General features: G+C 35.5%; 1 protein-coding gene across 10 annotated transcripts in view; it reads right to left on the reverse strand.

The window, feature by feature from the left end:
• The window catches only part of RIC1 (RIC1 homolog, RAB6A GEF complex partner 1), a 173,814-nt gene that overhangs the window by 82,213 nt on the left and 75,471 nt on the right, over positions 1-16,130 (reverse strand). For 9 of the 10 annotated variants that reach the window (XR_008537235.2, XR_008537237.2, XR_010148981.1 and 6 more), the window contains 3 exons: positions 6,868-6,975; positions 565-707; positions 139-275 (listed from right to left, as the gene is read on the reverse strand). Coding sequence is in view for 7 of the 10 variants with exons in the window: in XM_016960562.4 (XP_016816051.1) it covers positions 139-275; positions 565-707; positions 6,868-6,975 (388 nt within the window). In the remaining 3 variants the exon portion in view is untranslated. The remainder of the gene's footprint in view (positions 1-138; positions 276-564; positions 708-6,867; positions 6,976-16,130) is intronic. The other variant, XM_063788723.1, reaches the window with a different exon arrangement.

The raw sequence follows: 16,130 nt of genomic DNA on the forward strand, positions 1-16,130 counted from the left end.
ATTTATATGTTTGGTTTGATTAAAAAATTAACAACCCTTAAAATCTTACATGAATGATGAAAATAGAGAAGAATTTGATAACAAAGAATAAAATAAGTACACAATAACAAAAAACCCTTCAAAGTAAGTAAGTCATACCTCTGCAGTAAATCTACTTGACACTGGTGTAATAAATCCAACTTTACCATCATTAAATACAACAGCAAACCCATCAAGTGTGGCACAGTATTCCATGTCTCTGATGTGTACGTCTGTGAAGCCCAGGAATGAACCTACTGATGAAAAAAATAAGCACAAGAAATAGGATTAAGAATATAATAAATTACTCTCTCACTTTTTGCCAGAAAAACCTGTAAGTTTAAAAGGGTAAAAATAATGACCTAACAACCCTAAACAATTAAACTGTCCTTTCCTACTAAATGCCTCTCTCACCCCGCCTCTCATACTCTGCCCACCTCTCCCCTTGCATAAGTAATTCCAAAGAAGTGTTCATCCACAGAAGATACCTAACTAGACATCAAACATTAAACAACTGGTTCAACCTCATGTAGAAAGTATAGCTACCTCTCGATGACTGCAGGTCTACTGAAAAGGGTACTGTGCAAAGATTAATGGCTTTCCTTCCATTTGTCATTCCTTCCCAGTGAATAAGATGAAGAAGTCCATCAGAAGTAGCAACCAGGAGATCTTCCAACACAGACTGCAAACTGTAGGTAGAATCAATTAATTTTTAAGAGAGCATACTGGGAAAGCAATGTGTATGAATATTAAAACTGCTTTAGAGAATACTCATGCAAAAATGATCATGAAACCATTTACAAAACATCTCCATTTATCTGCAACTTTATCTATGTATATTTCAATCTAGAATCAGAAATCCTGAAAGAAATGAAAGACTATGGGCAGCCACAGTCACAAACTTGATAACTGATAAAACTAGTTAAAAACTACAAATATTTAAACAGCAAATTAGAAGATGGAAACAGAAGTGATAGCAGAAAGAAAGAAAAAGAGGTAGAGAAACCATAAAATGAATAGACCCAACTAATAACAGTATGACAATCTAGAGCCATTAAGTGTAGAGGTAACAATGCTCTGGCACTTGTCCAATAAAACTTTGAATAATGATGGAAATGTTCTATATCTGTGCTATCTGTAAGCAGTAGCTATGAGCTGTATGTGGTGACTATACACTTGAAATATGGCTAGTGCAATAAAATAACGGAAATTTTATTTACTTTTCATTAATGTAAATTTAAATAAATTCATGTGTGACTAGTGGCTACTGTATTGGAGTATAGTTCCAGGCCAATATATTTCTTAGGTATTAGCAAGTCTCACATTGTTCATTCCTTCTACAAACATTTACTGAGCCTCTCCTCTGTGACAGGTGCTATACTCTGTGCTGGATATTCGAGGATGAATAAAATATTCTCCGTCTTCAGAGGACTTCTCAGGCAAGAAATCAAAAATAGTTACATAGCATGATCTCAACACATCAATATTTGTGAAGATATTCAGCATTTACTTCTTTAATGGGGAAATAGCCTGTTTTGCTCACCTCTGTATGCACAGCCCCAAGGGCAGTGTTAGTTAAATCTGTCACTAAATATTTGTGCAAAGGAGGCAAGAAGAGGGAAAGGGTTAGAGGAAAGAGGAACCCATAAATGAGACTGCAAAGGTACTGGCACAAAGAAAAAGACAACAAGGGAAACCAGTAGAAACTGATATCAAGAAAGCCAAGGAAGTAAGATTAATTTAAGAAAGAGTGTTCAAAGTATCAAATACTATATAAGGAAAAACAAAAAATGTTATGTGTATATTATATATACCTTATTAAATACTATTAAATTCCTTTTCATACTTAGGAGCATATTTCCGAAATATTTTAATCCATAATGATGAAAAAAATGTCTTTTAGTATTTTAATTCTTAAACTAAACCTTTAATTCTTTGGAAAGTTGACTTCAATTACTCATACTCCAAAGATTTCAGCTAATGTAGAATTTGCTGTTTTTTCCCCAACTATAAAAATACTGAAAAAGATCAGAAACAGATGTTTCTTTACCCAGCTCTATTTCTTGAACTTCACAGCCATTTGTAATCAATTAAAATTCCCAGTTTTTAGACATTTCACTTTTTAAAGCATTATATATTAATTTCAAATTTATATTTCAGTGATAAAATCTATGTGTATCATTTGGTGGGTAGAGTATAAAAAGTTTATGTTTTAGATGTACTACTATATGCTATGAAAATATGTAATTCAAAATCTAAGCTGTTGGAAATCTGAATTACTTTTGAGCCTTAAAGAAATGTAATTATGGGGCCTGAGTCACACAATAGGCAGCTATAATCTAGGCAGCTGTCATCTTTCTTTCTCTGATTATAGATTAGCTTTCTTCCTTACTGTATTGTTTTATAAATGCTGTAAATGACTAAAGGGCTCCAGGGAAGACCCCTTCCCTCTTCACTGTTGATCTTCATGGTAGATTAACTTCCCTCTTATCTTTCTTACACAAAGACTTCATGGCTATCACATTGTCTTAAAATGGAATGTTAAATACACTCTTTTTAAATTGGAAATGAAAACTAGCTGTAAAGACAAGCCATAAAGAAAACAAACTGTAACTAAATTGTAACTCATAAACCAGCCTTGTATAGAAAACATTATAATCCTACCAAACTTTATTTTCCACCTATATAAGCAAGAACTGAACTTTTTTTTTTTTTTTTTTTGAGACGGAGTCTTGCTCTGTTGCCCAAGCTGGAGTGCAGTGGCACCATCTCAGCTCACTGCAACCTCCGCCTCCCAGGTTCAAGTGATTCTCCTGCCTCAGCCTCCCTAGTAGCTGGGATTACAGGCGCACGCCACCATGCCCAGCTAATTTTTGTATTTTTAGTAGAGACAAGGTTTCGCCATGTTGGCCAGGCTCGTCTTGAACTCCTGACCTCAGGTGATCGACCCACCTTGGCCTCCAAAGTGCTGGGATTACAGGCGTGAGCCACTGCGCCTGGCTGAACTATTTTTTTTTTATTTTTAAACAGTCTCTTACTCTGCTGCCCAGGCTAGAGTGCAGTGGCGCAATCTCAGCTCACTGAAACCTCCGCCTCCCGGGATTCTCCTGCCTCAGCCTCCTGAGTAGCTGGGATGACAGGCATGCGCCACCGCGCCCAGCTAATTTTTCTATTTGTGGTAGAGACAAGGTTTCACCATGTTGGCCAGGCTGGTTTTGAACTCCTGACCTCAGGTGATCCACCCGCCTCGGCCTCCCAGTGTGCTGGGATTAAAGGTGTGAGCTACTGTGCCTGGCCTGCAAGAACTGAACTTTTAAACTTTGGAACACTGATCCCATTTTCTGAAGTCTGTTCTCCCGGATTGGTCAGCTTTCTGCTTGCATTAATTCCAGATTCTGATCCTTTTGATTACTTCAAGATGACAATGTCAAGAGAGGCAATTTAGCAGAGTAGTCACTGGTTTACCAGTGATTTTCCTTGGAAGGAGTCAGCATCGTTTATTCCAAACTACATTCTCCCTCTCCCCTAACCCTATCTCCCTAGAAAATCACTGTATACAACAGAGTTATCCTCCAGTAATCTGACTACCTGCTAGACAAAACTCAACAATCGTCTGACAAAATTAAGAGTTCATAATCTCTATAACATGATAATCAGTGATGCTGCAACAAACAAATGACTGGCCAGATGTGTGAATAAAAAGGAAAATGTAACCTAGAGTCAAGAGAAAAATCCATCAATATAAATAGACTTATAGATAATCTTGATATTGGAATTAGCAGACAGGCTTTTTAAAAACTGTGACAGACATAATAAATAATCTGTAGGAAGAGATAGATATATCCTTCTCATTTAATTGAAAGTGGACAAACTTGTTAAAACAAAGGCTGAGCCAGGCGTGGTGGCTTGTGCCTGTAATCCCAGCTACTAGGAGGCTGAGGCAGGAGGAATGCTTGAGTCCAGGAGCTCAAGACCAACTGAGCAGCACAGTGAGACTACCATCTCTAAAAAAATTTAGAAATAAAAAAGCTGGTGTCACTTGTTAAAATACTAATAATTCTATAAATGTTGGTAAATAGACCTTGCCCCAAGTCACCTAAGTGTTTGCTACAACTGACTCCCCTCCCTCAGAGAAATCTGGCCAACTGAAGGATTCATTACTGGCGTAGTAGGGCGATGTCAGAACCCTGTTCGATAACTAATAACCCATGTCTTTTCATGCTGTATTGGTTCTTAAATTTTTGTTTCTTTTCAGACACAGTCTCTGTTGCCCAGGCTGGAGTGCAGTGGCGCAATCTTAGCTCACTGCAACCTCTGCCTCCCGGGTTCAACCAATTATTGTGCCTCAGCCTCCTGAGTAGCTGGGAATACAGGCATGTGCCACCACACCCAGCTAATTTTTATATTTTTAGTAGAGACAGGGTTTCACTATGTTGGCTAGGCTGGTCTCAAACTCCTGACCTCATGATCTGCCCTTCTGTCGCCTTGGCCTCCCAAAGTGCTGGGATTATAGGCATGAGCCACCGTGCCCAGCCTGGTTCTGAAATATTTTTAATATCACAACTGTTAATGAGTACATTAAAAAATTTAGGTAAATACACTCTAAGTTATATCTTAGAGAGCCTCTTCAATCATTGACTTCATTAATTTTATGAGAGCTATGTGGTATCCCAGGTGTGCGTGTGTGTTAAATGTATGTTTAAATTTAGGATCTTGGCTGGGTGTGGTGGCTCAACACCTGTAATCCCAGCACTTTGAGAGGCCAAGGAGAGGAGATCGCTTGAGCTTAGGAGTTTGAGACCAGCCTCAACAACATGGTGAAACCTTGCATCTACAATAAAGTACAAAAAATTAGCGTGGTGTGACGTGTGCCTGTAGTCCCAGCTACTTGATAGGCTGAGGTGAGATCACTGGAGCCCAGGAGGCTGAGGCTGCAGTGAGCTGTGATCATGCCGCTGCAATTAGCTGTGATTGTGCCACTGCACTTCAGCCTGGGTGACAAGGTGAGACCCTGTCGGAGGAGTGGGGAGAGAGGTAGGGAAGGGGATGGGAGGGGAGGGGAAGGGAGGGGAGGGGAAACTCTTATTAAAATTATGTTTTTACCTTCTAAACATTCTCTATCCTCAATTAATAACAAAAGTTAGATGCTTAACATTAATATTTTTTCTTCAAATCAAAAGATGAGATAGTACTCTTACCCCTATAAGCAACAGCATAACCAATATCCTAGCCTTATCTGACTTATATTTGTGATGATAGGAGGGAAAATAATTGGTTATAAAAATCTAAGTTTCATGTCTTCTCACTCAATTTAAAATCTATAGCAAATTTCAAATTTCCAGCAGTTATGTGTTTCAGGTGCTGATAACTTTGTTCTGAAATGCAATTATTTCACTGGAGTTTTGAGAGAAACCTTACAGATTTCCAACCACCTAAATTCATAGATTAAAACCTAGCACCTGACAGGTTAAACTTGGACAAGATGGCAGAATTTTTTTTTTTTTTTCTTTTTGGCTCTTTTTCTATTCTATTTCCATGCACCATACAAGGTTTCCCACCAGGTGGAGGTAGAAAGCCAAGCCTGTACAATTCCACCTTTTCTTGGTATCTACAGACACTCAGAATTCCTTATGTATCAAGTTACTTTCTTGAAAACGATTCCCATGCTGAAATAAATAAAATGTGAAGTGATGAATAACCTTGTGACCAAGGCAATGAGTAACTTTGAACTCAATCTTCTGTAACACTGATTACATTTAAGCAAATAATAATTGTGTTCTTTTCTATGAGAATAAGATATGAAGGGGATGGACCAAACAAGGCAAGACAATACCTAGCCACTTGCATAGTTTTAATGTTTCAGTATCATTCTGTACAGTACTCTAACAAGAGAAATGGTGAAATAAACCTTTTCTTAGAACTGTGAGTCAGAGGGATTTTTTAAAAATTAGCATGACATTCATATAATTCAATACATTTACATAGTTCAATATTAAAAAAGAGTACACAATAAAAAGCTTTTCCCCCAAACCTGTCCCATAGCTACTCAGTTCTCATCCCCAGTTTCTTATGTATTCTTCCAGAAAAATACATGCTCTCTCTTTTAAACAAGATGGAGATACCTCATCTCCCTTTTAAAAACAAACATTAGCAACATAAGCATTTTGCTTTTTTCACCCAACAACATATTTGGAAAGTTTTTTTTCCATAAAGAATGTCCTCAATGTTTTTACAGCTGCGTATCGTTTAAATAAATTTTCTTATATATACACAATGGAAAAGATATGCACCTAAACTAAGTGACAACTAAAACATCAACAGTGGAACAACAGTTAAAGAAATAAAGCCAAATTGTAGGTAAGATTTTTTCTACCAATGGGTATAAAATAGATTTTTGGTATTCTGGTATTTCTGGCCACTTTGTCATAAAACCTTTATTCATACTTGGATGAAAAAGTGTAACTTTCTTCCAAGTGTATATAAACTTCCCAGAAGCTTATGGCAACTTTGGAAACAAAGGCACTTTCTCTTTTCCTCAACTTGTGTGCTTTCATCAGTATTGTTTTGGGAAATATGGACTGTTATCACTCAATCAAACAATTCTAGACCTTATAAAATATAAATTTCAAAATAAGATTATAGTTGGTATATTCAATTTTATTATAATAATTTAAGTATTAAGTGCCATCTGTAAAACTTCCAATGTCTTAAAAGGGTTAATCAAGCATTTCTAGAACTAAGAAGTTATCTTGAATTAAAAGAAATTTAACTTTCCTGTTGGTCATGGGATTTACGAACTACATCATCTACTGTCATCATACAATGTCAAATTTAACCAAAGTACTGTACCTCATGATGGGTGCTTGTAAATCCAGTATTTTCCTCATCTCTAAATTTAATGCTGGAGCACACTGTTCTTCCTTAAAATGGGGTGTCCCCTTCATTTGTGGACTTCCTCTAAAAGAAACAGCATAGAGTTAAAGAAAGATGCTGAATTTGCCTCCATTCTGTGGCTAATACACATACAATCAAATAAAGTAAATGAAATAAAACTTACAAATCAGGTATTCATCCTTCAGATTCTCAAATGAAAAACAGACTTAAATTCTATTATAGCAGACATTATCTACTTATCAATTGGAAATAAATGTTTGACCAATGTAATTTGTGTTAGGAGGGTGGGAAGAAGAGCAGAGAATCTGAGAAAAAAACCCACTTGAAATAAAAGTGAACTAACTCTAAAGAGAACCAACAGGCATTTTGTTTAAAATTACTGAGGGCCCTTTCTAAGGTGGACAACTATGGAAAAAAAAAAGTATCATTCTATATAGTATCTGTCCCAGTGATCCAAATCGTGTAGCTTCATCTTTACTTACTCCACACCTTATCCTTGATTCCTATTCTTTGGGTATGAATCAGAATTAAGGTGAAATTCAAGGGTGCAATTAGGAGATGTTTCACAAGTTACTTAGTAATAAGTAGCTAAATACCTAAAATTTTAAATCCCTGGCATTAAATAGCTGCAGTAGAGTGCTGGGTCAATGCCAACTTAACTGAACTGTCACACACGACCCTTCAAAGGACTACAGGCTGTTTTGTATTCTTTATCTCCACATGGCATGGTAGACCAGTATCTTCTTCAGTGCCTGTGCTGGAATTTAACAGTTATCTGTCTCTCACCATCAGCTATCACTTGTGGCAACAATTAGCCTGCTGATGTCATCTCTCCCTTTCCAGTCAAGTACAGTCCTATAATTTGTCAATACTATTAAAATATGCACAAAGAGGCAAACAAGTCCAATAGCTTTCAAAGTTCCTGGCTTTGGGAAATATATTTTGATGCTCATTTTTTTAGTTTTCTTTCTTACTTATTTTTGCTTATTTTTTAGTTACAGACTATTTTTCTTATAAAGTTTTGTGGTGATTTATTACCATTCTATCCTGCTACTACTATGAACTGGAGTACTTACTTAATTCCTTCTAAGTCTAAATGACTAAACTAGCTAATGTTTAACCATACAGGTTCGTATTCAACTAACATGTCTGACTGATGGGACAGCCTGTAAAAAGGACATGAAAGTAATTAGTTTACAGGAGTCACATTTAAACTGCTGAACACACATTCTGTGATGATTTACTGAGATGTCTTCCATGTATTAATATATCTGGTTTTAAAGTTAAATTTTATTTTCCAAAGTAATATATATATACAGAAGTTAAAATTCAAATAGGGCTACAAAGCTTAAGACAGAAAACAACACAGAGGTAGACTCCTTTTAGTGGAAACTTAAAAAGACATATGTCTTCTTTTGAGAAGTGTCTGTTCATATCCTTTGCCCACTTTTTGATGGGGTTGTTTTTTTCTTGTAAATTTGTTTGAGTCCTTTGTAGATGCTGGATATTAGCCCTTTGTCAGATGAGTAGATTGCAAAAATTTTCTCCCGTTCTGTAGGTTGCCTGTTCACTCTGATGGTAGTTTCTTTTGCTGTGCAGAAGCTCTTTAACAGACACATGAAAAAGTGCTCATCATCACTGGCCATCAGAGAAATGCAAATCAAAACCACAATGAGATACCATCTCACACCAGTTAGAATGGCAATCATTAAAAAGTCAGGAAACAACAGGTGCTGGAGAGGATGTGAAGAAATAGGAACACTTTTATATTGTTGGTGGGACTGCAAACTAGTTCAACCATTGTGGAAGACAGTGTGGCGATTCCTTAGGGATCTAGAACTAGAAATACCATTTGACCCAGCAATCCCATTACTACGTATATACCCAAAGGAATATAAATCATGCTGCTATAAAGACACATTCACATGTATGTTTATAGCGGCACTACTCACAATAGCAAAGACTTGGAACCAACCCAAATGTTCAACAATGATAGACTGGATTAAGAAAATGTGGCACATATACACCATGGAATATTATGCAGCCATAAAAAAGGATGAGTTCATGTCCTTTGTAGGGACATAGATGAAGCTGGAAACCATCATTCTCAGCAAACTATCGCAAGGACAAAAAACCAAACACCGCATGTTCTCACTCATAGGTGGGAATTGAACAATGAGAACACTTGGACACAGGAAAGGGACCATCACACATCAGGTCCTGCTGTGGGGTGGGGGCAGCGGGGAGGGATAGCATTAGGAGATATACCTAATGTAAATGACGAGTTAATGGGTGCAGAACACCAACACAGCACATGTATACATATGTAACAAACCTGCACATTGTGCACATGTACCCTAGAACTTAAAGTATAATAAATATATATATATATATAAAATAAAGATAAAAAGGAAAACAAACAAAAAAGACGTATGTCCTGATTTGAACAGACCAACTCCTAAAATAACAGCTCTGAGTTAAAATGGGAAAACTGAACACAGACTGAGTATTTGATGACACTAATAAACTATTAATTCTGTTGGGTAATAATATTGTGGTTTGGTTTCCTTAAAATGTCTACCTGTTACAGACAAAACAGAAGCATTTAGGGTTGAATGATATAGTATATGAAAGTTGCTTTAATAATTAAAAAGTATGCATGCATGGGGAGGGGGGATGTTGACAACTTTTGAATCTGGGAGATAAGTACACTGGGGACATGTCCTTTTAGATTCTCAAGTGTGGCTGTGGAGTTCAATGACATTCCTATTCACAGACTAGCTCTTTTCCCTCTGAAGTACCTAGGATCTTCTTTTTATATATCCGATGGGTTCTGAAATTTCAGAATAATTAATTTTTCTACAAGTATGTGAATGTTTATCATTGCACTGAGCACTTGGTAGACCTGTTCAATCTACTGATGTATTTAGTTTAAACTCTAGGAAATTTACATGTTTCGTTTCCTTAATATAATAATAAGCTTCTCCATTCCCTGTTCTCTCTTTCTACAACTCCTAGTCAGTTAGATGTTAAACCTCATATTAAACTCTAATGTTCTCTTTTCTCTCTTATTCTTGTCTTTTATTCTATACCCAGGGAAAGTTCCTCAACTGTTTCTTTCAATGCTTTTACTGAATATATTTCTACTATTGTACTTTTCATTCTGAGAATTTTCTCATCTACTACTCCCCTTGTTTTCTTAAACCATCCTACCTTGTTTGATTAGCCAAAATCTGTCTAAGGTTGTTAATTATTTCCTCGAAGTGTTTTCATTCCTTCAAGTATCTGTTTACTTTAAGTTCCTTTTTTCTGGTATGCGTTTGTAAGTTACACTGGAAACTTTCCTAAAATGGCTAACAACGTTTAGTCCTTTGTTCTTATTTTAGAGGTTAACAATAAAAAGGTGACTACGTGTCTGCAGGCTGTCAACTGGTGGACTTCAGCAGGGTAGTGGCCAGCCAGCTTTTTTTTGGGGTCTTCAAATACTAGTACCTGTTGAGCAGTTTTTCTTCAGTGGTTCCATTTCTCCAGGAAGGATCCCTCAAACCTGCCTGGGATATCAAAGCGTGAAAGACAGAAGTCTGGAGCCAAGCAGGGTAAAGAGGCGCTATGACAACTTTAGCTTCTCACTCTTCTGTTAAATATAATACATATTGTTAAACCAGACAGTATATTTCCTGTGAGGTGGGAACATAGGAATCCTTATTCAGTGTTTTCAAGCAATCTCTATGTTGATGGCCCCTGCCTCACTCCTATATTCTGTAGTACTAGTCCTTCTAATCTCTGAGCCTTTCTGAGTTTGCAGGTAAAACAAGGTGCTTTTTATCAGTATCCTGTAGGTTCTTAAGCGCTCAAGTTTGATGCTCTTCCTTAGTTATTTACTCTTTCCCTTCGGATTTTTAGCTCAAGGGTTGGAGATACCTCTAGTTTCGATTAAAGATGGGAATTTTATTTCAGCTTTTTTTCTGTTGGTGATTATCAAGAGAAAGAATGGAAACCACATTACCTATCTTAAAACTGGAAACCGTGTTTTTCTTTATATGAATATTCTCATTTATTACAACTAAAGTACTACAAGAACTTTAAAGCAAATTTAAGTAAATTCTAATTTCTTCATGACTTCCATTATAAAATTAGAGATACATCTCGCAGGAAAGTTTCCATCCTGTCTTCCAAACATACTAAAATAGAGCAAACTTTAAAAAATTACAGTAACAAAAAAATTCTGACTTTCTCATAAAAAATATTATTACTTAGAATTCAACTATAATTTGATAAGGTACAGCATCAGATGATTGGAAGAGAGTCACAGAAGATGAGGCTAGAAGAATAAGTTGAAGCCAGATTATGAAAGCACTGAATGCCAGGAGAATAGGAATAGAGCATTTACTATGTATGAAACAGTGTACAAAACGTTCTATACACATCATCTCAACCGATCATCTGTAATCTTTTGAGACAGGAATTATCTCCACTTTTTCAGAGAGAAAACTGAAACGTACAAATATTGAGAACTTTGCTCTTGATCACAAAGCTAAGAAAGTAAGGGAGCTGATAATCAAACTCTAATATTTAAGGCTCTAAGCAACTGAAAATTAGAGTTAAAGAGACTAACACAGTAACCTCTGTCTGCATGTAGAAATAATGGAATGAATGCTAAGGAATGGATTGGGGATGGAGTAGGGAAGGGAATTCACTGTAAATGTTAATGTTTTTCGTATCTGGACAGACAGCAGAACTGCAGTTTCCTGCCTTCTTAAAATTAGGTGTGGCCACATGATTTACTTTGGCCTATAAAATATAAGGGGAAGTGATTTGTGTCACTTCTGAACAGAAGATTTAAGAGCCAACACTTGGTACATGTTCTGTTTTTAATCCTCTACTGTGATGATTTAACCTATGCTGACTAATATAGTGTACAAAATCAAGAAACTAACAATTGTTAGATTTTTGTCCTGTAAAACTCAACAAATTAACAGTTTGTGACTATTTGACATGAGTGATTTCATTAACTATGGAATCCAAGAAATAGGAAAAAAGAATGAAAAAAAAATAGACCCAGTTTAAAGACTTATGGGAACAACATCATAAATACCAATGCCTGTCTGTATGATGGAAGTCCAAAGGCAAGGAGAGAGAAAAGAGAATATATGAAGAAATCATGGTTACAAACTTTCCAAATCTGAGAAAGCCAAGAGTCTTTCTTCCAAGAAACTCCAAGTAGGATAAATTTTAAAAGATGCACACAGAGACACATTATGTTCAAACTGTCAAAAAAACGAAGAGAATCTTGAAAGCAGCAAGAGATGTATGTGACTCCTCACATACAAGAGATCCCAAGTAAGACTGACAGCCAACTTTTCATAGGAAACCATGGAGGCCAGAGAACAGTGTGATGACATATTTCAAGTGCTGAAATATCTAGAAAAATTATCCTTCAAAAACAAAAAAGAAATTAATGAATTTCCAGATAAACAAAAAGTTGAGGGAATTTGTCACAAGTAGACCTGAACTACCAGAAATGCTAAAGGAAGTTCTTCAGCCTGAAAAAAACAAGAGGCAATAACTCAAACCCATGTAAGAAAATAAAGAACACTGATAAAAGTAATTACATAGGTAAATATAAAAGCCAGCAGTATTTTTGGTTTAGAAATCTGCCTTTTTTTCCCTATATGACTCAAAAGACAAGTGCATAAAACAGTAATTATACATCTATGTTAACAGTTACACAATGTATAAAGATGTAATTTGTGATAACAACAACATAAAAAGCGAGAGAGGGAGATGTACAGGAACATTGTTTTGAGATATTATTGAAGCTAAGTTGGTATTACTTCAAACTAGGCTGTTGTACATGCAAGATGTTAATTTAATCCCCAAGGTAACCATTAATAACTAAAACATGTACAAAAAAGGAAATGAGAAAGGAGTCGAAATGGTACAATGCAAAAAAATCAAACCAACAACAATAAAAACAACAACAACAACAACAACAACAACAACAAAAAGGCAGCAGTGGAGGAACCCAGGCCAAAAAAGATACAGACATAATAGAAAACAAATAGCAAAATGGCAGAAATCCTTCTTTATCAGTAAGTACTTTAATGTAAATGGATTAAATGCATTCATTAAAAGGCAAGCATTATCAGAATGGATTCGAATAAACCAAATGAGTCCATTTGTAAGCTGTCTACAAGAAAATTACTTTAGATCCAAGGAAACAAGTTGAAGGTGGAAGGAAGGAAAAATATATTCCATGCAAATAGTAGGGTGGCTGTGGTAAAATCAGAAACAAACAAACAAACAAACAAAAAAACAAAAGATTTTAAGAACTATCACAAGAGACAAAGGATTTTTATAATGATCAGTCAATCTAGCAAGAAGATACCACACCTATAAAGAGATTCAAATATAGCATCAGAGCCACAAAATATTAATATATGAAGAAAGAACACAAAACTGAAGGGAAAAATAGATGTGTAATAATGTTAGAGACTTCAATAGCCCACTTTCAATAATGGATAGAACTGGACAGAAAATAAGGAAATAGAGAATTTAAATAACACTATATAAACCACTTAGACCTAAGACACATACTGAATATGCCACCCAACAGCAGAATACATATTATTCTCAAATGCACATGGAACATTCTCCAAGACAGAATGGATATTAAACCACAAAAAAGTCTTAATAAATTTTAAAAGACTGAAAGCACATAAAGTATCTTCTCTAACCAAATGGAATATAACTAAAAATCAGTAAAAGAAAAACTAGAAAATTCAAATATGTGGAAATTCAAAATACACTGTAAAGCAATCAATGACTCAAAGAAGAACCAAAAGGGAAATCAGGAAATACTCTGAAACTAATGAAAACAAACATGCAACATTATGGGATACAGTGAATGAAGTCCTCAGAGAGAAATTTATAGGTAAAATGCCTATATTAAGAAAAAGATTTCAAATCAATAACCTAACTTTATACCTTATGGAACTAGTAAAAGAGCTGGCAGAAGGATGGATGTGATAAAAATTAGAGTGGCTATACATGAAATCGAGAATAGAAAAACAGAGAAAAATCAATTAAAGCAAGTTGGTTGTTTGAAAACATCAATACAATTGAAAAACCTAAGGAAAAAGAAGACTTTATAAGTCTGAAATGAAAGTGGGAATATTATTACTGATCATACAAAAAAATAGTATGGGTTATAAGAGAATATTGTAAACAACTGAATGCTAACAAGTTAGATAACCTATGTTAAATGGACAAATTCCTAGAAACACACAAATTTCCCAACTGACTCGAGGAAATAAAACATATGAATAGACCTATAATAAGTAACGAAATTGAGTCAGTAATCAAAAAACCTCCCAATAAAGAAGAGCCCAAAACAAGATGGCTTAATTAGTGACCTATACAATATTTAAATAAGAATGAACATTCATCCTTCTCAAGATGTTATTAAAAAAAAATAGGTAAGAGGAGGGAACACTTTCTAATTCATTCCTTTTTTTTGAGACAGAGTCTTGCTTTGTCGCTAGGCTGGAGTGCAGTGGTGCGATCTCAGCTCACCGCAACCTCCGACTCCCTGGTTCAAGCAATTCTCCTGCCTTAGCCTCCCGAGTACCTGGGATTACAGGCACGTGCCACCATGCCCAGCTAATTTTTTTATTTTTAGATGCAGTTTCACCATGTTGGTCAGGATGGTCTAGATCTCCTGACCTCGTGATCTGCCCACCTTGGCCTCCCAAAATGCTGGGATTACAGGCGTTAAGCCACCATCCCCGGACTTCTAATTCATTCTATGAGGCCAGAATTACCCTGATACCAAAGTCAGACAAAGACACTGCAAGAAAAGGAAACCATGGCTCAATATACCTTATGAATATAGATGTAAAAAAAATCCTGAACAAAATATTAGCAAACTGGATCCAGTAGCATATTAAAAGGATTATCCACCACTACCAAGTGGGCTTTAGCCTAAGAATACAATGGTGGTTCAACACATGAAAATCAATGTAATACAATGTAATCATATTAATAGAATGAAGGGGAAAAATCCCAGAATGATTTCAATTCATGCAGAAAAAGCATCTGAAAAAATAGTAATAATCTTTTAAGATAAAAACACTCAACAAACGAGGAAAGGAAGGGAACTTCTTCAAAATGATAAAGGACATATATGATAAAGCGCACAGCTAACATCTTACTCAACAGTAAATGACTGTTTACTGACTGAAAGTTTTCCCGCTACGATCATGCATGAGACAAGAATGCTGCTCTCACTACTTCCGTTCAGCATAATACTGGACATTCTAGACAGCAATCAAGTAAGAAAAAGAAAAGTCATCCAACAGAAACGGAAAAAATGGGACTCTCTTTATTCAAAGATGTCATAATAGTATAGTATATATAGAAAATTCTAAAGAATCCACAGACGAGTTATTAGAGGTAATAAATTCATCAAAGCTGTAGTACATGATCAACACAGAAATCATATAGATTTCTCTACGCTAGCAATAAAAATTTCAGAAAACAACTCCATTTACAATAGCATCAAAAAGGAATAAAATACTTGGGAATAAACTGACCCAAGGATGAGTAAGAGTTATATGCGTAAATAAATTAAGGGAGAACTAAGAAATTGGAAAGGTATATTATGTTCATGAATGGAATATTTAATATTGTTATGATAATACTTCCCAAACAGCTATAGATTAAATGCAATTTCTACCAAAATCCCAATGTTCTTTAAAAAAAAAAAAAAAAAAAAACCAGAAATGGGAAAGCTGATCCTAAAATTCATACAGAAAGGCAAGGAACCCCAAAGAGCCAAAATAATCTTGAAAAGAAGAACAAAGTTGGAGAATTCACACTTCCTGATCACAAAACCTACTGCAAAGCTACAGTAACCAACACAGTGTGGTAATGATACAAGGGCAGACATACAGATCAATGGAATGGAATTAAGAGCCTAATAATAAACCTGTATACCTATGGTCAATTGATTATTGGCAAAGGTGCCAAGTGCACTCAACAGGGGAAACAACATTCTCTGTACTAAGACACTGAATAACCATTTACGAAAGAATTAAGTTGGATCCTTATCTCACATCATAAGTAAAAAATAATTCAAAATGAATAAAAACTCTAAATATAAGAGCTAAAACTATTCTTAAAAAAATAGAAGAAAATATAGGCGTAAATTGTCATGG

Source organism: Pan troglodytes, chromosome 11 (genome assembly GCF_028858775.2).
Source record: "Pan troglodytes isolate AG18354 chromosome 11, NHGRI_mPanTro3-v2.0_pri, whole genome shotgun sequence".
NCBI lineage: Eukaryota > Metazoa > Chordata > Mammalia > Primates > Hominidae > Pan > Pan troglodytes.